The 24,615-nt window shown below is 38.8% G+C and overlaps 1 protein-coding gene across 1 annotated transcript; it reads right to left on the bottom strand.

The window, feature by feature from the left end:
- Positions 1–540: 540 nt before the first annotated feature.
- LOC149186608 (uncharacterized) lies at positions 541–1,098 on the bottom strand. The gene has a single exon (XM_089409395.1). The coding sequence runs from the start codon at positions 1,096–1,098 to the stop codon at positions 541–543; it is 558 nt and encodes a 185-aa protein (XP_089265521.1).
- Positions 1,099–24,615: the final 23,517 nt, after the last annotated feature.

Genomic DNA, 24,615 nt, shown 5'->3' with positions numbered 1-24,615 from the left:
AATAAATCCTGCATCTAATAACTTTTGGATCTCTTCTTTGACAATGTTTTTCAAGGCAGGGTTCATCCTTCTTTGAGGCTGTCTCATGGGTCGACAATATTCTTTGATGTAAATATGATGAGTACACAAATTAGCAGGGATACCTTTCATATCAGTATAATCCCAAGCAAAATATTCTTTTTGTTCTCGAAGGATCTTCAGGAGCTATTCAGTCTGGGCTGGTGAAAGATTCAGGTTGATATTTAGTGTCTTCCTTGGCTCAATCTCCACCAGTATGCTGTCAGAAAATGCTGTTACAAGAATGTCTTCATTTCCGGTTTCTGATCCGATAGTTTCCTGTGTTTCACAGCTCATAATAGATTCCAAAAATTGTCGAGTTGGATCTGGAACAACATGAGGGCTACTAATAAAAGTGCTGATAGTATCATCCTCTGTCTCATTCTTAAAGCAGAGGGCTTGCCCCATGGTAAGCACTAGCTGGAGTTCCTGCTATTCAGTTTCGATCCCATCCAAAGACAAAGAGTTATGTTTTGACTTTTTCTATGAGCTTGGTTCTGCAGGGGGATACAGAATAAGATTTTTTGTATTTTCCCCATTAGAAATTATCATGTTTCCTGACTGACATCCAATATAGGCATCAACGGTTGCAAGCCAAGGCCGTCCTAAAATAAGGGGATGACCACCAGCTAGGGACTGCATATGCAAGACTAGGAGATCAATGGGATAGCACCAAGAATCCATCGAAATCATTATGTCTTCCAGTTTCCCTATTGGTCTGATTGTAGATCTGTCAGCTAGTTCTAAGAATATAGGGGTTGGCTTAAGATCACGCAATCCCAGTGTAAGCATGGTTTCAGAAGTAATTACATTGATTGCAGTGCCCAAGTCTACCAGTACATTCAGAATATCTACTCCATTAATCTGAACTGTTAGAATTGGGTTCCCAGGGTCCCCATATTTTACAAGCATAGCCTTTCCTAGCATAATGTTAGATAATCTCCCCATAACATGAATCGTGAGTGGATATTTTGTTTTCTTCCCAGGTCTCTTAGAATAATATTCTCTGATAGTTTTAGCGTAAATAGGTACATATTTCATTTCCTAAAGCACAGGGATTTTTACAAACAAATTCTGCAATTCTCCTAAAAGATCAAATTCTGATTGAGGAACTTGTTTACTCAAGGCTAATCGTTCTGGATAAGGAGGATTGGTTTGACAGGCCTGAGTAATAGTCAAGTGCAAAGGAGAGTGTTCTACAGATGGTTGGTTGTCTCATCCTTGACTTCTTGAGATTCTAGATTCTCATCGTCAAGATGTCCAACAATAACGAGAAATGTAGGAGCATTTACTATCCGGCCAGATCACAAATTTATCTCATTAAACCCTACGGTAGAAATGCTATACGAAGGAAGGTTGAGGGTGTCTACTTGTTGAGCGCCCTTATTGTTTGGATTTGGGTTTGGCTGAATAGGAAGTTGAGGTTAGAGAGGAGGATTATTGGAGGAAACATTAGATGGAAGCTATAACTGCTGCTGCTGTGTAGGCTGAGGGAATTGAGCAGTAGGGGGAATAGGGCTACGCCAACTTTGAGACCATGAAGAACTTGAGTTAGGTTGAGGACACCATGGTTTCCAAGGTGGGTACTGATAATATTGAGGCTAAAAAGGAACTGACTGAGGATTCATATTAAAATATTGAAAAGGATCTTGAGACCTACCTGGATTTAAGCCTGATGATTGCGGATGCCATGGTTTCTTAGACCCCATAAAGCATAGCTGATATGGTTCTTCATTTTCCCCTTGAAATAATGTCTTTAGTGCTGGAAGAGATGGAAATGCACCAGTGGAGTGACTCTATTCACAAATAACATATGTCTCTATAGTGTCTAGTGGACACTCCTTTAGTGGATGTTTCTTTCTACACCAGGGGCAGAAAATAGCCATGTTTCTTTCCAACTCAATTTGCTTTTGATTTGCCTATAATGTGTCCATTTGGGAGGATAATGTAATTAGGATATCAGTTTTCAAATTATCCAGCAGTTAACCAATTTCTACTTTTGTGATTTCCCCGCTTGATGCTTTGAAAGTTTGGATTCCTTGTTTATTGCTTGTAGCTCCCCTTGAACATTGAATACAAAGTTCACAAATGGTGTCAAAATCTTCTTTAGATATATCCCATTTACCTATGATATTTAACAGCTCCAAATATTCTTCCCTCAGGGCTCAGAGAAAAATAATTTTCAGGATATCCTTATCCAGGTCACTATGTCAAGACCTCTCAAGAGTGTACTTAAAATGCTCTACACAATCCTCCATATTTTTTTCCTCCTTCTGCACGAATTTAAAATTTTCTTCCTTAATATCCCAGTATTTACAGTAATCCTGGTATTTTTCCAGGAAAGCCACCTTCATGTCATCCCCGGTAGAGATGGATTCTCCTCCTAGACCCATAAACCATCGCAACACTGCCCCTTTTAATGTAGCAGGAAAAATTTTCAGCTTTTGAGCATCATTGACATAGTCATATCCTCTGCAAACAATATCAAAATAGAACAGGAAAGTGTCTAGATCTTCCTTGGAAAGCCCATGGAATTTTGGTAGTGCGGTCAGTGGAATAGGATTCATTTGTGCATCACCTGTGATTTCCCTAATCAAGGATTCAATTGAATATTTTGCGAGTGCCATAAATATCTTCGAATGCTCGCTTGGGACTTCAACAGGTTCCTGCTGTGTAACAACTGATGGTTGTGGAAGTTTAACAACACTCCCCTGATCGCGAGGTGAAGAAAATCCTCTAAGGTTTCCTTCTTCAGTCCTTGAGTGGATTCCTTCTTCTGACCCTCTACTGACCACATCCTCTTTGTCTGATACCAGAGGAGGTGTTTCTGATTCCTCTGATGCCCTGCTTCCTACTTCTCCTGTAGCTGTTGAAAGGGATACTTCCACCTATGGAGGTTGTATAGGTTGTTCCACAGAATGCCCTTCGGATTTTGTGGGAACTTTCACCCAAGCAACAACTCGCGAAGAGGCTTCTGATGCAACTTTTGTGATAATTTCCAGGATATAGGTATTCCTCCCCAAATCCTTCCTTCCTTGCCTTTGGGGTCCTCCTCTGCCCCCCTTTTTTTTGGTCAAGTAAGAGTGGAGCTTTCAATTAACCAAAAAAAAGATTACATATGGTACACATCTTTACAAGTGTAAAGACCAACAAAAGGCAGACCCATTGATGATAAACAAACAACAGGGTCAACAAAACCCAAAACCTTACACACAAAAACAAAATTAGACCCCTGGTCATTATTCCTAAGTGTTTAGACTGTTGATCTCTCCCCAATTCTTATCACTCAATTTCCACCGTCGATATTACCTTCAATTGGACAGTTGATATTCTCTTCGATCAACAGAGTTGCATGGTGATCTTGCACCATAGACCAAAACCCATTTGATCCGACAGTCATTAATGATATCGCATCGGAAACTTGCGCGACACTTACCCGCTTCATGAAGCCGATATAAATTATAAATCTTGGTCTATAAAAATTCGGGTCTGCTCTTAGACTTAACCTTCGACCATTTTAAAACCCGATATCCATTCGATAACGAAGACCATCAAATCCTATGGCTTGCAGACTTTCAACTAGCACGTTGTTTACCAAATACTCAACCCCCATAGTTAGATATGACATAAGCATTGACTGTGGGATCGACGGTTAGGATTTACTGTGGCACTTCAACCAGGCTCAAGGACCTCCGCTCTCTCATACTTTCGCTAGTCTTCCTCCTGCTCATTATTCATGGTCTGGAAGTACACCATGTCTTTGGCTACTTGTCGTTGAGAATCATCATGTAGTTTACTCGAGGGTATAGAATCCCAGTCGTACCGAATATAACTTTCCTTACATAGCACTCCTTCATTCACCAGATGATCAGCTAACATATTGGATTTTCTTCGCACATGAATGAATTTGATGGCTCTCAGGGTTCGCAAGTGGGAATGAATACGTTGAAAGACTTGCGAGAGCCTCCAATGTTTCGACAATTTTCCAGGTGCCGTTCCATTACACATTTTCTTGGTTGCATTAATGACCAATTCAGAGTCACCTTCAATGATGGCATTATGTAAATTTGACTCCATCAGGATTTCTAGGCACTACTCTAAGGCCATGAGCTCCGCCATGTTATTAGTGGAAGTCCCAAAATGACTGTGAAAGATATTCTTTTTGTGCCCCTGCTCATCTCTTATGACACCGCCAAATCTAGCCATCCCTGGGCTGCCCTTAGAGGCCCCATTTATATTGATTTTCAAAAAACCATGAGGAGGAGGCTGCTAGATATCTTTACCAGCAATTGTTTTGCTCACACCCTTGACAATGCCTTGGGGAACTAGAGAATGGAGACCCAATTGTAGCAGTATGCGAGCATCCTGGGGCGAAGGATGGTTCTCAGGAATTTTCCACATAAGGGCTCCTACTGTATCTTTGAGCTGTCGTAAAATTTGGACAATGATGTTCTGGGTCGAGCCTGTTTTGTTCTTGAAAATCCTGCCATTGCGTTCTTTCTAGACATCCCAAATAATAAAGCTTGGAACCAGAGTCCAAGCCTTGTTAATGATTTCATTACCTGAGAAGTCTTTCCTCCAATTCTTCAAAGTGTTGGTGACGTTGAGTCAGTCCCTGTCAGTTTGCCTGAAGACTGAGGCTGCCCAGTCCTACAAGGTAGAGGTGAAGGGGCAGATGTTTAGTAAATATTCCATCGTCTCCTCCTGTAAGCCACATAGATGGCATTTGGATGGGTCTACAAAGCCCCTTTTTAGAAGATTCTCCCATATGATAATTTTCTTTTGGTGAACCAACCACATAAACAACTTGATTTTCATCCATTGTGAGTTCTTCCAAAGGTCATTCCAAACCTGATTAGGGTTTGGATAATCAAAAACTAGGGCCATGCATTTAGCTTCTTTTAGGTTGAAGGTGTCTTCAGTGTTTTGACCCCATATCAGTTGGTCAGACGAGGATGACAGAAAAATCTTCCTCTGCTCCAAGTCAAGAGCAAGAGAATCCGCCTGGGGCTTCAAAGGACTCTCTTCACTATAACCAAGATCCTTCCACATTCTCCATTTACCATTGTTCCTTACCTGATCCAAGAAGTCATTTACCATAAGTAAACCTTTGTTGTCAGTGTCATTTTTGAGAGGGGTTAGTTCTTCCCTAAACAAATTTGGTTCCTGCTACCAGTTATCTTCCCAAAACCGTGCAAGGTTCCCAACTCGGATCTCCCAAAAACTATGCTTTTGGACAATGGCTCTATTCTCCCAAGCAAGGTTCCAAATGTGGGATCCCTTGATGATCCCTGACATTCAGATATGATCCCTCTCTTGCCAATTATTTGCATATTTCTACTTCCAAAGCTTGGCCCAAGGGGTAGCTGATTCCTTGAGCCACCTCCACCAAATTTTGGCTCCTGAAACTCTGCTGAGGATTTCAAGGTCATGAAGCCCCAAACCACCATGGGCCTTAGGTTTATAGAGCTTTTCCAAAGCTACCAAAGCCCACTTATTTTTCTCTTCCTCTTTGCCCCAAAGAAAATCTCGTTGAATACTCCTGATTTGTTGCATAACTCCTTTAGGAGCAGGAAGAGTTGAAAACATGAAAATGGGTATAGCCTGCAGGACAACCTTAGTAAGCACAAGATGCCCTACCAAATTCAAAGACCTGCAGGTCCATTTCTTGACTTTTTCCTGAAGTTTATTATTTACTAGCTCCCACACTCCCTTGCTTAGAGGTTTGTCAGTAAGAGGCATTCCAAGGTACTTAGAAGGTAACTGATCCCTTTGAAACCCAATAATTCTGGTGAGGTTCCTCTGAATAGCAATGTCAGTGTTAAAAAAGAACACCTTTGATTTGTCAAGGCTTACCTCTGTACCAATGGCCAATGCAAATTCGTTTAGGATTTCTTTGAAAGCTCTGACTTCCTTGACCATAGGAATGCCCTGCAACATTGTGTCATCAACAAATTGTTGATGAGTAGAAGCAGCACCATCCGAAGTAAGTTTCAGACCCTGGATTCTTCCTTCAGAATTTTCCATTTTTATTGCTCTGCCTAGCCCTTCCGTCATGAGAACAAAGAGGAAGGGGGAGAGTGTATCCCCTTGTCTGAGACCCCTAGAATGCATAAAGGTTCTAGAGGGAGAGCCGTTAAGCAGAATGGAGAAGCTGGTCGTGGATACAAGGGCCATAACCCATCTTATCCAGTTGTGGTTGAAGCCATAAGCTCTTAGCACTGCCCTAATGTAAGACCAACTTAGCTTATCATCTGCTTTCACGAGTTCAAGCTGCATGATCATACCAGCTTTCTTATTTCTCTGAAGAGAGTGTACCACCTCGTGAGCTTGTATGATGTTGTTGAGAATTTGTCTTCCTTCCACAAATCCATTTTGCTCCTCTGAGATGAGAGCAGGAAGAAGAGGCTTGAGTCTATTAGCGATCACTTTGGAAATAATTTTGTACACCACATTACATAAGGCTATGGGTCTGAATCTGTCTGGTTTCATAGCTTTTTCCTACTTTGGAATCAAAGCTATGAAAGAGGCATTAAGAGCTTTCAAAATAGTTTTGGATCTTCTAGAGTCTTACACAAGATCAAGGATATCTTGTTTGACTGTTTTCCAGCAAGCTTTGAAGAAGTCCACATTGAATCCATCAGGGCCAGGAGCTTTCCCATTTTGCATCTCATTCATAACTTCACTAACCTCCTCTTCAGACACTGGCCTATTAAGATTTTGGTTGTCTTCCCTGGTTACAAACTTAGGAATGAACTTGGTGAATTTGTTAATGAACCGAGATCTATCAACGAGAGGCTCCTCTGCTATGCTAAGGAAGTGTTGAACTAGGAAATATTCTAGTTCTTTGTGAGAGATGAGCTCTTTCACTTGAGAATCTTTAAGTTTTGAAATTCTGTTATGAGATCTGTCATCCAAGTTTGATCCATGAAAAAACTTTGTGTTTCTTTCTCATTCTCTAATCCACTACACCCCCGATTTGTGTCTCCAGAAATCCTCCTCTTACATGCACCGATCGTCCCATTCGTTCTGAGGAGAGTCAGCTTGAATTTTCCATTCCTCTTGAGATGATGATCTGATTAATCTCCTGGAGTTTTTTCTCTACTTCTCTTTTGGCTTTAAAAATATTACCAAACTCTTTTTTGTTCCAATCTTTAAGCCTAGATTTGATGTGTTTAAGTCTCTGCTGCAACATGAACATTTTAGTGCCTTGAACGGGCATATCTTCTGCCCACCATTTGTCAATATTGCTGGTGAAGTCAGGGTGAGAGAGCCAGACATTTTCAAACCTAAAAGTTTTGTTCCTCGGTGTACCCATGAAAGTAGCTTCAAGCTGGACAGGCCAGTGGTCCGAGCCTCCGAAGGGAAGGATTGAAGCTGACATATCAAGGCCTTTGAGAAAGAGGTCCTCTAAGATTATGAATCTATCTAGTTTAGAGGCAACTTGAGAAGCCCCTCCCCTCTTATTATTCCAAGTAAAAGTGCCATTTACTGTTTCGGTGTCCACTAACCCCATGTTATTCATAAAGTTTTAGAAGGCAATGAAATCTTTGCCTAGTTTTCTGGTACCGCCTTTTTTCTCTGTAAGAGATCTGATCATATTGAAATCCGCAGCCAAAATCTAAGGCATATCAAGATATCTCTCTCTTAGCTTCTCAAGGGAGGTGAGAAGCTTAAGTTTGTCTTCTAGTTTTTGAGGACCGTAGACATTAGTGATCATGTAGATCTCCTTATCACCCAAAGGTTGAATCACCAACGATACATAGTTCCTAGAAGCTTCAACATCCAAGATTCCAAGTTTTTGAGCATCCCATAGAGTAATAATCCCACCCGTCGAGTTATCTGCTTTAACCTCTAGATACTCATACTTGATTAACCATTTGTTGTGTATCTCTCTGATCTTGTCCATCGAACATTTTGTTTCCTGAATAAAAACCATACTTGATTTTTCTTCTTTCATTCTATTGCTAAGAGTTATTTGTTTCCTTTTACTTCCTATACCTCTAATGTTCTAGGTTGTAAGCTTCATTAAGAAAGGTTTGTAAAGGAGTAACTGGTAAGATCACCCATCTTACCTGAGTTAATCATAAGTTTCCCACATTTGGTCATCAACTCATTGTGTGTTTTTCTTCCTCTTTTCCTACCCGGGTTCTTGGAAGAATGCATCGGTGTATCCTCCATCATTTTCACTCCCATATTCTACTGGATATCATGGTTTATTTTGACTCCAGATTACTTCGTTTGTGATCTCCAGAGGAAGAGCTGTTGAACCCTGTCAAACTCCTCTTTTGGCAGAGAGTCTACCCTTTGGTGAGTCCCTGCTCCAGAAACTTTTCTAGATCTAAATTCTCCCTCTCTAGAATCTCCTTCAGTTCAAGGTCTTCCGTTCCAGCCTCACTTGGGGTCATCTCATGGTCCCTACTGAGCTCCATAATGCTCGACATATCATCCTTTTGTTTGTTGTTTTTTGGTATATCCTCTATATTAGTATCACTTTCCTTCTCAGTGGGAATATTCTCCGATTCCTGGTTTGTCTTGTTGTTTTCGAATTCTTCTTCTAAGATCTTGAAACTATTGTGACTCAGTTGTCCGTTTTCATTAATTTTCTTTTGGTATTGCTTGCCTCCTTTCCCTTTACCCTCAACCTTAGTAAAACTATCGGGATCCTTGCCTATAGTGGCTTTTGTATTGCTCTCTAGCTTGTTCAATGGGCAGTCCCTGTATAAGTGCCCGTGGTCATGGCACTTATGGCACCTAAATGGGATGTTTTCATAGTCCACTGCCTGCACCCATTCCTCGTCATAAAATTAAAATGATTGCATCGGGAAGTGCCCCAGATAAGCCCATTTCCACACATATCCGGGTGAAGGAAGTGTATTTGCCTCTTAGAGTAGCATCTGAGATCTTTAGAAAATGCCCTAGCTTGTTGCTGATAACCTCTAGAGACTCCGATAGCTAATAATCTAAAGGAAGGGAATAGAGTCTTATCCATACCGGCACTGAGGTGAAAGTTTCTTATTCTGGGACAAAGTTCATTACCCATGGTCACATATAAAGGCCTGCAGAAGCGTAAAAATAGGGTCCTCCCTCGAACACTCTGTCTTTATCTTCTAAGCTTGTGAACACCACCGTGAAGAAGCCCTTGGACCCAAGGTGAAGGTCAATTTCCCCCTTTGGTTTCTAGTGGTTCCTTATCCATGCTTGCAAAGCCTTCTTCGTCGTCCAAATCCCCATAAATTTACAGATATTAGAATACCTCGACATGTGGTCTTTGTGTACTTGCAGCATTGGGGCACTTAAAATGACTCAAGGAATAGTGGTAGACTTGGGTTTACAAAATCCTGATGTTCTCATAGGAGCAACTTTCAGAGTGCTAACCTCTGTCCTCTTCTCCTTACTAGATTCCTCATGCTTCTCTTCCTGTCCTTGAGGTCTAATAGTTTCCAATTTTTCTGTATTCTTAGCCTCCGTTACTACCTCTGTTGGTTTCTTGAAGCGATGTGATCCAACTCCCTTTCTTCTATCCGCAACCGCTTGACTGTAGGAGGGAGCTGATCTGCCTCCTCCGCGCCCTGCCATGGTGACCAACGACAAAACCCTAAAGCAAAACCCTCATTGCAGCTTGGAAACTTTTCAATTTTGAAAAAGGCACAACCCTCCTCTGCCCCTTTTATTCGAACCCTTGTTCATACATTTATCAGAAAGAAAACATTAAAAATTTCACAGTTCAAGACTTGGAGTAGGGCAAAAAACTCTTTTCCCTCCCTAGGACGAGAGGATGGTTCAAAAACAATAAACCCGCGCAAAGAAAACTAAGGCTCAGGACCTTAAGCAGGGTGAGAAAACTCTTTGCCTCCCCAGGATGAGAGAGTGGCCCCCATGTAAAAATTGAAAAGAAAACGAGAAAAAATAAAAACCAAAGAAAAACAGCTAAGGCTTAGTATCCGGAGCAGGGTAACAATTCCCTCCCCAAAACGAGAGATTGGTTTCTAAGAAATCAACAAAATAGAAAGCAATCAAAAAGAAAAGAAAAGAAAACACTACGCTCAGGACTTAGAGTAGGGTAACAAATTCCCTCCCTAAGACGAGAGATTGATCCGTAGATGACTGTGGACCATTTTCTTTTACCTTGTTAGCCTCCCCAACAACGGTGCCAAAATGTTGGTGTCCGAGTGTGAATAACTATTCAACCCTTTTCCACATTTAATTTATCAATCTGGGTGCGTATATTATTTCAAGGTAACACACAAAATATATGCAGGTAGCAATGACACAATCCAATCACCAATCCCAGATTCAATAACTGAATTAATTAAAGAAATACTGTGACAGTAAATAAGAATAAATTGCAGAATTATAAAAGAATTCACAACAATTAAGTAAGGCACTGTAACAAAAATCAAAATAAACCAACATAAAAAAAATAACAACACACATAAATAATGCAACACCTGATCAGAAGAATGGGCCCAACTCTCCGATCAGGGTTGCGATGGACTCATAACTTATAGAGACATCATTGAAACCCTTCTTATACAAATATTCAAAGAAAATTTTTCTCCCAATCTCGCAGCTAATGTCTAAAAATATACATTTGTTGGAATGACCAACTAGTTGTCGAGAGAGAGAGAACAAGAAAGGGGAATGGCCTGAAATCCGTTATGTTGTTACAACATTGTTGAAATGGCGCTGCAAGCTTAGAGTTACTTTTGTGATTTGCATATGTGACCTTTGACCACCGAATCTGCGTAAATGATAGAATTAGTAACTCGCATAGGTAAAATATCTGTAACTATTACTTCATTAATTAAAAAGTCCATGAAGACAATTAAAGAGGGTTTACCTTCTGCATTTAAAGCGATTAGTGAATATAAAGGATACAAAGAAGTGAGATAGAGAGTAAAAATGGAGGGAAAAAGCATGCATATCTGGTACCCAACAATAGCTCTCTTTGTTCTTCTTCTCCAAGGGTTTTTTTGTATCCTTTGTACTTGCTTTCTGCTTTCACCATCACCCTATCATGCTAAGATGGTATTAATTCCAAATAAAATCTTCCATGATAAGGCAAAATTAGTCATAAAATCATCTATTCTATCATTACCTAGCCCAGGGAATGAACTACTTATGATAGGCCTGTTGAAGGGTTGAAAGGAGGAGGCTTGATTAGGAGGGAGAATTCAAACTCAACAGTGTATTAAGAAGGGTCCACTATTCATTTTTACTACTTCATGCACTATGAAGAAGAGCTATCCTTGGTCGAGCATAGTGGGGACGCTTAAGGGACAAGGTGGTGAGCTTGTTACTTAAGACTGCCCCATGTGCTAAGAAGGAAAGAGAGGAAGACTTGGAAATCATAATTTGACTGGTCAGGGGCTGAGAGGAGGCCTCCTTGAGCATTCCTACTATGCCACGTGTTGAAGAAGAAAGGTATAAGTAAGTGTTAGTGCGACGGGGAAGGGGAAGAGGGGAGGATAAATGATTCAAAATTCAACTATGCTATGCGCTGAAGAAGAAAGAGGAAACCTTAACGAAAACATAGTTTAAATGGTCAAAGGCTCAATGTCTCTTCAAACTACATCATGCACAGAGGGAGACTTGTCGAGGAAGAGGTTTGAGCACATAGTGCAATGGGAAGAGGGAAGGATGAAGGATTTAGGCTTCAAACTGTGTTATGCCCTAAAAGGGAGAGATGGCTTGAAAGACAACGAAATTTTCCTCAGCAAGGGGTCACTGTTGGTTTGGAATGTGATTTTACTAATAGGCTAGCACATTTTGGACCAACAATGGGTGCTTGACCATTTTGAATGAACTTTTCATTGAGGGAGGCCATAGGAATGAAGATACTTTTCTTAGGAGGGTTTTCACTGCACTAGGAGGATGGGGAGGTCTTTGAATTAGATGTTTTTCCTATGCAAGAGGGTGGAATAGGTCCATGATATTAGCTAGGAGTGTTATGTGTGTGATGCAATACAAAGGTGACAAAAACTCAATGTAGTGAGTCAATATAAGCAATAAGGGTTAGGTGACTGCCCTTGGGAGGTTCATAATGTGCAACAATTTTGAACTTAGTGCAAAAATCTTGGTGAGAAAATTTTCATCAATGAGGCTCATGAATAAGATAAGATCATATTATGATAAGAGGGTTCATGCCTTCACAACTTGCATAGTGCTGAAGGACCAAGAAGGGCTCCAAAATGGCTAAGTGCGGCACTAGTAGATTAAGAGAGGGAAATGCATCTAAACATGGCTCAAACTTGGATCACACACTTGAAAACCATAAATACAATCCAAAAGGACACATAAAACTCATGGATAATAATCATACCTCGAAACAACAACAAAGTACCACTTATTTCTAAGTGCGACAGTTGTAATGACACGTTACGACACTTAGGACAAGTTATGACAAAATTGACGACTGTGACCAAAAGGTGCGCTAAGCTATAGGAATGTGTCTAACACATATTATAATGATATGTAAGACCATCTAATGCAGAATAGTGGTCCAAAACTAACTTTTGTGATATGCAAAGGTGCGACATATGCGAGAGTGAAAAAAACAAAAGTGACACTTGCGACAAGAGGAAAACATGAAGACGACACTTGAAAATGCGAACAACCTTGAAAGAAACACATGCTAGAGTGAAGATAACATGAAAGAAACACTTATTAAAGTGAAAGCGAGAAAAAGTGCCAAAAACTAACGTAAAAGCAACACTTGTGAAAGCAGAGGTGAACAAAAGTGATAGTTGAGAATAGTCATCGAAATAGAAGTACAAGCACAACCAAAGTGAGGGGGATTTTCAATGAAAGTTCTCAGGGATTATTGCTATGAGTTGAAAATCACACATTTATTGTCTTGATGGAAAAATCTATGCCTGTTCAAGCTTTGCATAAAGGAAATGTTCTAATGAACTTATCAAAGACTTTTCTTGTGTGTGAGTAAGTGACTTGACATTTTAAAACAAGGAAGAAGACTTAACCCTTTACAAAAATTTGATTTAATATGGAGAAAATATAAGATGAAAGACCATAAGATCCTCAATATGCTCAATAATTCAAGTGTAGGAAAATTTTTGGAGGGTGTTAATGGCAGCGTCAACACTTGGAAACACACTGGTAGAAATCCTACTTCTCTGTTCAGGTTTTACCTTTAAGTGCAAGGTCTCGGTATTTCAGGAAGTATTGATTCATATCGCATATTACCTTGGATTCCCCACTTAAACTGATAAGAGATATAGTCCCCTCCATTCCCTTGTTTGGTTAAACACATATCAAGGATTGCCAAATCACAATTGTTTCGATCTAGGAAAGGGTAATATATAATTGCAAGTTTAGGATAATCAGAGTTTGAGTTTTCATCTCTGGTGTTGCTCTGCTGCTAGAAGGCATGGTGTTGATGGTGCTGGATACCACCAACATATAGGAGGGTCTCCTCGATAAAAATCCCTAATTAGACTTTGCATTGTTTAGTGTAGGAGCCCATCCAAAAATAAGGCATGGCTTCCATTTTTCTTAGATATTTTCCTTGGCTTCAAAGTTCAACACGAGAGAGTAATGTGCATGTACTTTTTAATGCACAATTGGGTATGACTCATTGAATGTTCAGTTGTAGAATTTATCAAAGTTTTTTCACCAAAGGGTAAATAAAGTGAGGCTTTAAATGAAGAGTAATAGAACTAATCTAATAATTAAACACAAACATATATATATGAATGAATCATTGATCAACTAGTGAAATAGCTCACATATAAGAAATGACTGTTAAAACAAAGACAACACACCTTCAACAAGATAAGCACCAAAGCCACCGAAATAGTTCATTTTCTTTAGTACAGATGAAAACAACATATATCACAAACATTCAAAGAATAGTCTTACAACATTTATGACATACACATGAAAGTGTGCTGGCTCAACGAGCTTCAAGTATTAAGAAAAATTTCCAAGTTACATCGGAACAATGAAAATCACTAGCCCCAATAGTGGAGCATTAGAGTAGTCACTTGCTCCTCCAAAATAACTATCTTCCTCTCTAATGCCTGGTTGGAGGAGTCAAGGTGAAAATTCCTTTGCATGAGCTATGAGGGTGTATATATAACAAATGGGGTGACTCTTCACCTTCCTTGTGACTCTTGGAATACCCTCATGACCCTTTGACTTCCATATGACCTTTTGAATCCTTCATGAATTTTCACATTCTATAGATGAGTCTTGGACTTCCACTTTACATTACATTTCTCATACATTGAAAATTACATAATAATTTCCACAAATGATGTGGCAGATGATGACTCATATGACATTTGACATGACACCTTGACAAGACATGACATAGACTTCACGATGATGTTGCAACGCCAAGCCATTCTTTCTGCTGCTAACTTTATTTCTTCTTGAAATATGGTGCATGTTCTTCTTCTTCCTCCTCCATAAGGCTTGATGGTAGGGAGTCTTCACTATGATCTTGGTCTCCAACTGCTTTTGCAACCTAGTGTCCCATTATATTTCCATTCAATGATCAACTTGTCTTTTCAACTGCATAGGTGTCTTCTACCACGGTCTCCTTCTTCTTCTCCTTAAACATCATCCTGTTATGACAAAGTATAATACTTACAACTAGAAAGCACTCATGACAAGACAAAATAATTTTGATAAATTCCTAGTCTAGTATGCTTCATGAATATCATTGAACAAGCTAGAACTGGGTGGTGGACTAAGAGACTGGCTTAGGGATTACGCAATGCATAGTTCCATAGGTTAAGGCTCAAGATTGAGGCTTGAGACTGCATAGTGTGTAGTTTTGAAAGGACAGGGTGGGGGGATTGCATAGTTGAGGGACTCAAGGAGGCAACCTTGAGGCTTGAAGTTTCCCACTGCATAGTTCTGGAGAGAGAGAGGCCTAGGAATTGCATAGTTGTTCATTTTAGGGTGTTAGGTAAGAAGCTCGAGGCTTGAGACTACACGTTACGAAAAATGAGCTGATTGGGAGGATGATCTGCATAGTTCTTTAGTTCATGGGTCAAGACTGAGCATAGAGAATGCATAGTACATAGTTCTTGGAGGCAAGAAATGTGCATTGCACTGTTTCAAGAGGAAAATTATGAGCTTGAGGGCTGAGACTACAAAATGCGTAGTTCAGGAAGGCTGAGTGAAGTCAATTTTCCAGGGTAGGGACTTCAAGATTTGGTTATGTGTGGGATTAGTGAGGTCAAAGTGAGTAAGGACGAAACTTGAACATGATTACACACTTAGAACAACCAATGACATACCATTGATCACTTAGAACACATGAACAACATGATCCCTTCAACATGACAACAATACAACAACTTTCCCTTAGTGCAACACTAAAGATACACTTTGCGACGATAGTGATGACACTTGTGCAACAGTGCATGAAAATTTGGGAATCAGCCTAATATATGTATATATGATAAAAAAGTCTCATTGGAACCAAAATTACCCCTTGAAACAAACCATAACTCCACTTATGCGATATGCGACACTCCCCATGACAAAATGCAACACTTTGGTTTTCTTCCAAATGAGACTTGAAAACTTGGAGGATATAGATGGAATGACTCTTGTTGCTATAGATGACAATATGGAAGGTCAAAGTAGGCTTAAAAACTTGGATGCAGGCCAAAATTTGGAGGGTGTTGTAGCAGCGACAACACTTGGAGAGACACTGGTTGAACTTCCCCAGTTAACTTGGTTATATGTATATATATTCCCCGTAATCTATTTCTTGTTTGAAAACATTAATCAGGCCATCTATATCACAATGGTTTAGTTCAGGAGAAGGGTACTGTAATTCACAAGCTTAAGGTATTCAGAGTATGAGTTTTCATCTCTGGTGTTTCTCCACGGCCAGTAGGCCTAGACAGTACCCCGACAGAGTCACTTCAAGAACATAGGCATTGCTTTGCTACTAGTGAATTTGAATAGTACCCCAACGAAGTTACTTGCTTCACCTCCCATGCGCAAGAATTTATTCTCTTCTTTCACCCTTTATTTATTTATTTTATAGGATTGCAATTCAACACATATTTATTTCATGGGGTGGAAGAGGGATCACGACTTATTGAGAGAAGCAGAGGTTGTTACTTTAGAGAAGCATATATAAAACCTCTGATATGAGTTTGCTCGATTAGATTCCTCCCCTTTCCTTCTCTACTTGATTGGATTAGTGTGCGAAACACTAAAACATAAAGAACCGAGCATAGAAATGAGGTTCCTATAATAAATACAGGTGTAATGGTTTCACACGAATATCTCCTTGCACATGATCATATTTTCCATCAAAACATCATCGACCAAAATGCGTGAAACAAGATGAAGAAGGACTACAAATACACAAAATGTTGCAGTGTCACAAGGCCCTTTTCTATTTTTCCACATGTATTGGAACCAAAAACACACTTACACATGAGGATTATGCACAAAAATAAGAAGACAACGAAAATACTCAACATGACAGAAAAAAAATAAAACACAAACTATGTACATAGGATAGGGCACAACCCTAAACAAATATTAAAAATATTTCTTCAAAACTTGGCCATTTATAGGAAGAGAGTCAGTCTTCCCATTCAAAGGTCAAAGATGATAAGTGTGATGGCAAAACTTCTCAAGGAAAAGAAACATTGTGATACATAGGGGCTGGAACTTAGTGTGTTTCCCCTTCTCTCCATGGGATTTGTACCACTTCAATACTGAGTCACCCATGTTAAATTCCTTGTTTTTCATAAACTTGTTATCAAACCATCTCTTAATATGGTTCTGATTAAGAGAAAATGTTTCTTTTTCTTCCCCCTTTTCCCCTATAACTTGAAGAGTGTGTCTATCCTATTCTAAGCTAGAAGACAAGGCTTACCCTGATATTCTTGCGATATTTGAAGGGTAGACAGGTAAATTTTTAGAGGTAGGATGGCTTATTTTCCATACACCAGAAAGTAGGGAGAGGTATTCAGAGAGGTTTTAGGCGTGACACGGTTATCCCATAGAGCGCTCAATAAAGAATTGTACCAGTTCCTTTCTTAAGAGAATATGGTCTTTTTTATGCTATGTATAAGGTTTTTATTGGTTGATTCAACAAGACCCTTCCTCTTTGGATAATAGTTAGCTGAATGTTTCAATACAATACCATTTTATAATGCAAAATAATAAATTTTAAGTGATGAGAAATAAGTTGCATTATCGAAAACAAGTGAAGTCAAAATGCCGAACCAAAAATTAATATTATTCTTGAGGAAACTAATGACTTCCCGATCATTCACTTGCTTGAGAAGAACTGATTATGACCACCATGTGAAGTAATTTGTCACAGTGAGAATGTAGCGGTGCTGCTTAGATGAGTGTGGAAAGATCTCGCCAATAAAATCTAAGCCCCATTGTTGGAATGGTTCTTCTACAACAATGGGATGAAATGGGGCGACTTACTTCTTATCTCGGCTAGTGCATTTGACAAAGTAAACATTTGTGGGCATAAGCATGAGCATCCTTGAAAAGTGTGGGACAATAGAAACCAACTTGCATAATCTTGTGCGCATTAGTGTCACCATAAAATTCCCTCCGGATGGTCCATCATGGAGGTCATGCAACACCCTTTCTGGCTTCCAAGCATCTGAGCAGAACCCCATTATGGTGCTTCCTGAAAAGCACTCTGTGTACCAACTTATATGATAGATATTTCAATTTGGTGGCTCTCTTTTGTCTTCTTGATAATTGAGAGGGAAGGGTACAATGCTCAAGATACTGTCACACATTCGTGTACTAAGAGGTGTATGAGTAAGTGGGGGTATCTTGTTCAATTATACATTTCTATTTCTTTCTCCCATCTATAAGAGTCATCTTTTGGTGAACTTGCCACTTATGCTACTAGCTAGCATAGACCATGGCCTTTGATCATGTGAATTGGTTTGAACTCAATATCATACTCTTGAAAGTTGGTCATCCACTTCGATCTTCTTTCACCCATATCTTGTTGAACAAACAATGATATAACAACTAGGTGTGGCACAAAGATAATGACATGATTTTTCAAAAGATAAGGCATAAATTGTTTTACCATCTTGTATGTTGCATAAGCTTGTTTATCAATGGTAGGATAATTTAATTTAGGCCCTTACAAGTTGGCACCCATGAATGATATAGGTCGCTTATTATATTGATCATCCTCTTGTGTAAGAATGACAATGAGAGAAGTATCAAAAGAGAAGGTGTACAACAGGAAATATTTGCCAAAGTTCGGACTGTATAGTCTTGGATCTTTAACGATTGCTTGCTTAATACTGGAAAATGCATCCTTTTCCATTTTATCCCAATTATATATCACATCCTTCTTTATCATATCTTATTGTGGTTTGAATATATGTGCGTAGTCAGAGATGATTTTGTGAAGGAAATTGATTTTTCCTAAGAAGGACTACATATCTTTCTTGCTCACTGGGAAGGGAATTCGAGTGATAGTTTTGAACTATTCAAGGTCCACCTTAATCCTACTCTTTGCGATAACATGGCCCAAAATATTTCCCTCAGACATTGTGAATATGCTCTTCTTGGGGTCAAGATATATCCCATATTTGTGACATCGCTCGAGTATTTTCTTTAGAAGATGCGGGTGATCTGATATTTTTTTCGAAAACACTGTCCCATCATCTAAGTCAACCACAATGATCTGACCAATCAAACCATGAAATGTGATGTCCATCGCACGTTGAATAGTAGTGCCTGCGTTGATGAGTCCAAATGGAATTATTTTAAAATCAAATGTGCCCCACTTATATATAAATGTAGTATTGTGATTGTCGGGTTTTGACACCAAAACCTAGTTGTATCTTGAAAAACCATCCAAAAATGAAAACATTTTAGACCTCTATACTGTTTGAAAAATCTATTCCATCGATAAGACTAGATAATTGTATTTTTCTAAGGTGCGATTTAGATTGTGAAAATCAATGCAAAAGAGTATTTCCCCAGACATATTTCTTACTAGAACCAAATTAGAGACCTATGTTGAATGGCGAACTCTAAAAATGATCAGAACATCAAACAATTTTCTCGAATTTTATGAATGAGGGGCTCAAGAATAGGATGAAATTTTTGCAATTTCTGCTGAAAAGGCTTGGTCCCTTCCTTAATTGGAATCACATGCTAGATTATTCATGTGTTGCAAGTCTTGAGATCATCATATGTCCATGCGAAACATCTCAGTACTACTTAAAGAGGCAAATTAAATCTTGCATCTCTTGAGGTGTGCAACAAGTACCATTATTTACAAACTTCAGATCTTCTTCTATACCAAGATTAATTTGTTCATTTGACAGGGTAGAGTTGTGGGCCTTTGCATTTAATGGTCCCTAAAAGAAATTTTGCAGATCATACAACTTTTCTAATGACACCACACCCTTGGGCATGGGGTTTTCTTTACTTGCTTGAGTTTCATCCTACTAATATTTCTCGTGCTCACTCTTCTTCATCAATAATTGTCTCTGAATACATCAATGTTCACCGTACAATTTAGTATTTGTTGACTGTCATTGGAAACGTGAAAATTAGTAATATTATTTGGAACAGATGGCCTATATATAATTTTGAAAGAAAATCCATCCTTTAGCGGTGACAAACTAGCAACAACATTTTCTAATGTATCAACAACAATGTTACGAATTCTAGGAACATAAATGATATGAAAAGATTGGAATTGTGAAATAAAATTCCATACCTCTTGTTGATAACTTTTGAGATTAGGTGACACACAGTGTATTGTATTGCGTACTTGACATGTGACTATTTCAGAGTCACCTATTACTTTAAGCACCTCAACTTTGAGGTCGATGGATTTCTTCAAACCCAAGATGAGTGCTTCGTATTCAACAATGTTGTTAGTGCACTCAAAATCCAAACGACAAGAGATCAAATGTTTTCTTTGTTGCAGGTCTATTTCCAAATCCTTCCTGTGTTTTTGAATCGTTAAAGTACAAAATCCAAATATTAGCAATACTAGGGCTATATCCTATATTAATACAATTTACATCTATTGTACAAAGGTAATTTGCACCAGTTGGATTTAGAGGAAGCAGTTCCAACTGTGTATTAGGTGGGATGGGTGAAGGCTGTGCTAGATAAAATCCGTGATCTACTTCTAGAAAACAATTTCTTAAAATAACATCTGCAAACATTGGTTCATATTTTTCCCTCAAGTTGTATCAAAGTGTGTTTCATGTAAGGCTCACTTTCAACTTGAACATGGTTATTTTTTCCTTGTATGGAAGCCATAGATGTGTCCAGTTAGTTGAAAAGTATCCTTGTAATTTGCTGGACTAATATTTGCTAAGAAATAAACTGTATGATTTGGGAATATCCAAAATTACAATGTTATACACTGGTGAACTCTATGGTCAGATGATAAAGGAATGATAACATTTTCGAGTTCACCAATGGCCTATACAAATGAGATGTGAAACTGTATGATCTGTGCATCAATTTTATCCCATTTATCATTTATTTTCCTAGCAACAAATAATGGCATAACATTCACAGATGCACTAGAATCAACCAAATAATTATGGTCATTATAATTAAAATTTTGAAAGTTAACAGAAGCAAATGGGAGAGAGTGGTATATTTCAAATTTACAACATTGACAAAAAATTCGACGATATCACGAGAGTTACCAGACATTTCATGAGAAGCAAAAACTTCTTTAAATGCCGAAGAGTGCGATGAGAGTGCGTGGGTAACTAGTTCTGCCTGGCCTGTTATCTTTGAGATCTCAAATATTTAAATGTTCACTAGAGCTCTTTTTATATCTTCAACAATGTTATAATTGATAGTTTTTTCCTTAATGGGATGTGCTAATGCATTAAGTGGTGTAGATTTACGCATTTCTTCAAGAGTGGTGGACTTGTGCTTGTTGTTTGTAGAAGTGTTTTTAGTAGTAGGAGCACTTCTAGACTTGTTCTGTGAATGCTGAGTTGGAATTGAAGGTGGTAGAATTCTATGTTGCAATGAATTCTCAATTTATTGCTATAAAATAGGTCCCTTTATCCTCAAGTTGTAATGACTAGATGACTGCTTGAGAGGAGCTTCAATCATTGATGGTTGATAAACACTTGTCTTATCAACATTGTGTATAACATTGAACATGCTCACTAAATTGCCAACACCCGAACTCTTCAGTCGCAACAAGTTCATTTGTTTCTTCATTCTGCCCAGGTTGTTCTTATGCTAATAGAGTATCAACTAGGTTAACCATCATAGTTTCATATTGTGGTTCCACTATGGGCACCTCTTTTCTCAATGTTTCTCTTGATGAAAAGTACATAATTCATCTATTCCAAAAATTTCGACATTGAACACTTCTTAGAAATTTGATTAGATATCTCCGATTGAGAGTTGTTTTTGTTTTTGAAGAAATGCGACCTAGAAAACTTGTTGCTGGTGGTAGATGCCTTACTCGACCTATTCTTCAACTCTGATACTTTGTTCGTAATAAAATTTATAGGCTTGGTCAAGATTTCCATGTAAAAAGAGTCTTTGTCTTTAACTTCGCTGGAATATTTGGTTTTTCTTAATAGCTTCCTTGGAGTCTTCAAGATCATCGATGTCTTCAATGACTGCAATAGAGTGCAAGTATTTTTCAACAAGAGATTCTGCAAATTTTAAGGCCAATGTATTCTTTGTAACTCTTTTGTCAAATAAAAAATGTTAGTTGTTAAGGAAAATGTATAATAATATTTCGTGATGTCATCATGTGGTTGCATGTCAACAGGGAACTTTTTCAACAAGCGAGTGAATCTCTGGTTAAAATATTTAATTCTTTCTTTGTCCCCCATTTTCAAGTTCCTAAGTTCTTTTAATAACATGGCGGGAGTTTTATCGTCAACAATTTTTTCCAAAAATAACTTCTTAAACTCCCTCTAGCTATGGATTGAATTGGTTGGAAGACTATGATACCATCAAGGTGCTCTACTGTCTAAAGTGCATGGAAAATGTCTACAAGAAACATCATCAAAACATACCTCAAGTATCTTTAAATGTATGTAGAACTTGTCCAGATGGTCTTCAACTTTGGTCTCCTTATCGAGGTCAAAATTTGAAAACAATTTTTCAAGATGTTTTGTTGGAATCTTATGAATATTGTACGGAAGAGTGAGTGGCCCTTGGGCCATCCAATACAAATCTGCATCTGACATGTCTTCATCTTTGTCCTTCTCCTCTTCTTTTAAATCTAAAGAATCTTATCCTTCACCATTGAGATATGCATTATAATTAGGGTGCTCCTTGTCAGAAAACTGAAAATATTTCCCTTCATTTATGGATTCTCCTCAATGGATGGAAGTTTCCCTTGATTTTATGTAGGTTCAACCAAATCCTCAAGGGTTACGATAACTAAATATTCCACCGAAGAAACTAATACCCCAATAGGAGCTGTTTCTTTCTTTACATGATTATGAGGTAGAATAACAACAACAAGGATAAAACCAAGAGCTCTTGCAAACTAACGAGTGATGGGGCAAATAGTTCGGAGTTGATCATAAGTAATCTCAAAGGATTTCCACAGATTGGACTGAACATTTTCTTCGTTTTCAAGAGTATGAGTGGGAGTGGAGCTTGGAATGTTACTTCCTTTAGTAGAAGCCTGTTTGTTTGGTGAGTTTTCAACCATAAAAAGGTGGTTCCCTCCTTCTAGTGCTAGAATGTTGATGGTGTTGGATACCACCAACATGCAAGGGGGTCTCCCCGATGAAAATCCACAATTATCCTTCACACCATTTGGTGTAAGAGCCCTTCCAGAAATAAGGTCCAACTTCTATTTTTGTTAGAGATTTTCCTTGGCTGCAAGTTCAACATGAGAGCGTAATGTGCATGCACTTTTGAATGAACAAGTGGGTATTACTTATGGAATGTTCAATTGCAGAATGTATCAAGGTTATTTTACCTTAAGGGGAAATAAAGTGAGCCTTTAAAATATGAGTAATAGTACTAATCTAATAAAGACACATGAGCATATATATATGAATGAATCATTGATCAACTAGCGAAATAGTTCACATAGAAGAAACAATTGTTAAAACAAATACAACACACCTTAACCAATATAAGTAATAAAGCCACCGAAATAGTTTAATTTCCTTAGTACATATGAAAACAGCATATATCACAAACATTCAAAGAATAATCTTACAACATTTATGACATATGCATGAAAGAGTGCTGGCTCAACGAGCTTCAAGTATTAAGGAAAAGTTCTGATCCAGATTTAAATAGGAATGCAACAAAATACAGATATAACCATAAAGACAGATATGTAGCGGAAATAATACTTCATTTCATTAATGGAAAATATTGAAATATGCTTACAACCAGAAATGGAAATAAACCAGCTAGGGCGATGGTAGCTTATCTCTGAGAAGAGATGTGGTGGCTACATGCCTCTGAACTGTTCTAAACTGTGTTACAATGAGGCTCGAAGGCCTATTTATTGTTGAGAAACAATGGAAAACCCTTAACATTCCAAAACCTAACCCTAGAAGATGAAACACCAAATTGTGGGCCCCGTTTGGGTAAATTGGCACATCAATTTCCCGGGGTCGTAACTTTGGCATATGATCTCTGTTTGACGCGCACAATAGCTCGTTAGAAAGATCTATCCGAGCACTACAATTTTGGGAGGCACCATGGGTCCATAGACCCATGTTGCCCTAGATTTCCCAAAAAACATCGTTTAGGGCCTCAAAACGGCTCCGGAAGTTCAGGACCCGAAAAATTGCTAAAAATAGTAAAACTGTCCTACAATTTAGGAAACTGAAAAGACTGAAAGACACAGTTGTGGGGGTCCAAATGGTATAGGTGGGTGGCCACCAACATCCACCTGGATCATTCCCCCCCCCTTAGGAAGCAATGGTCCCCATTGCGTTGAGTTCCTCCATCTATTGAACTTGTCCTGCAATCTCTGATGTGTCCAGTAATGGTGGGAAGCATGGTTGACGATGGTCCATATTGAACACTTGGTGCAGGCCAAGGAATGGAGGAATGATGTGCTCCAAAGCATTGTTCCCCACAGCCTTGGTACTGCTGTAAGGACCATGTCAGAGTGGTCTAAGCTTCTGATGGGTTCTGGTAAGGCGTTCTCTCTGCAGATGCAACCAGACTTTGTTGCCCACCTAAAACTTGTGTGGTGTATCTGTGGGTGAGGAGAAGTTGTTCCTGTGTTCTGTCATGACCGTATCCCTTTGCTGCTGCTGCTGCATGGAGGAAACCTTTGCAGGGGTCATGGATGTAGCAACGATCTTCCCCTTACTTTTGGAGTGAACCAGACAGATAAATTTCCTGGTCTGGGAGATGAGCTTGCTGCCTTTCTTAGCAGTGATCAAAGATGTGGCAGTAGGTGGGGCTACCTCCGGTATCCTGTATAATGAATTATTTAAATAAATAATGACAGCATGAGGCCTTGACTCATACACAGCATGTCGCCTCCACAAGTATGGTTGGCCTAATAATACATCAAAAACATCCAGAGGTGTAACATCACACAATACCTCATCTGTG

This window comes from Pinus tabuliformis, chromosome 3_1 (assembly GCF_031772625.1).
Source record: "Pinus tabuliformis cultivar Carrire ecotype Pingquan chromosome 3_1, CPIR1, whole genome shotgun sequence".
Classification (NCBI taxonomy): domain Eukaryota; kingdom Viridiplantae; phylum Streptophyta; class Pinopsida; order Pinales; family Pinaceae; genus Pinus; species Pinus tabuliformis.
The sequence above is the reverse complement of the archived record's forward strand: the minus strand, read 5'-3'. Positions and strand labels throughout refer to the sequence as shown.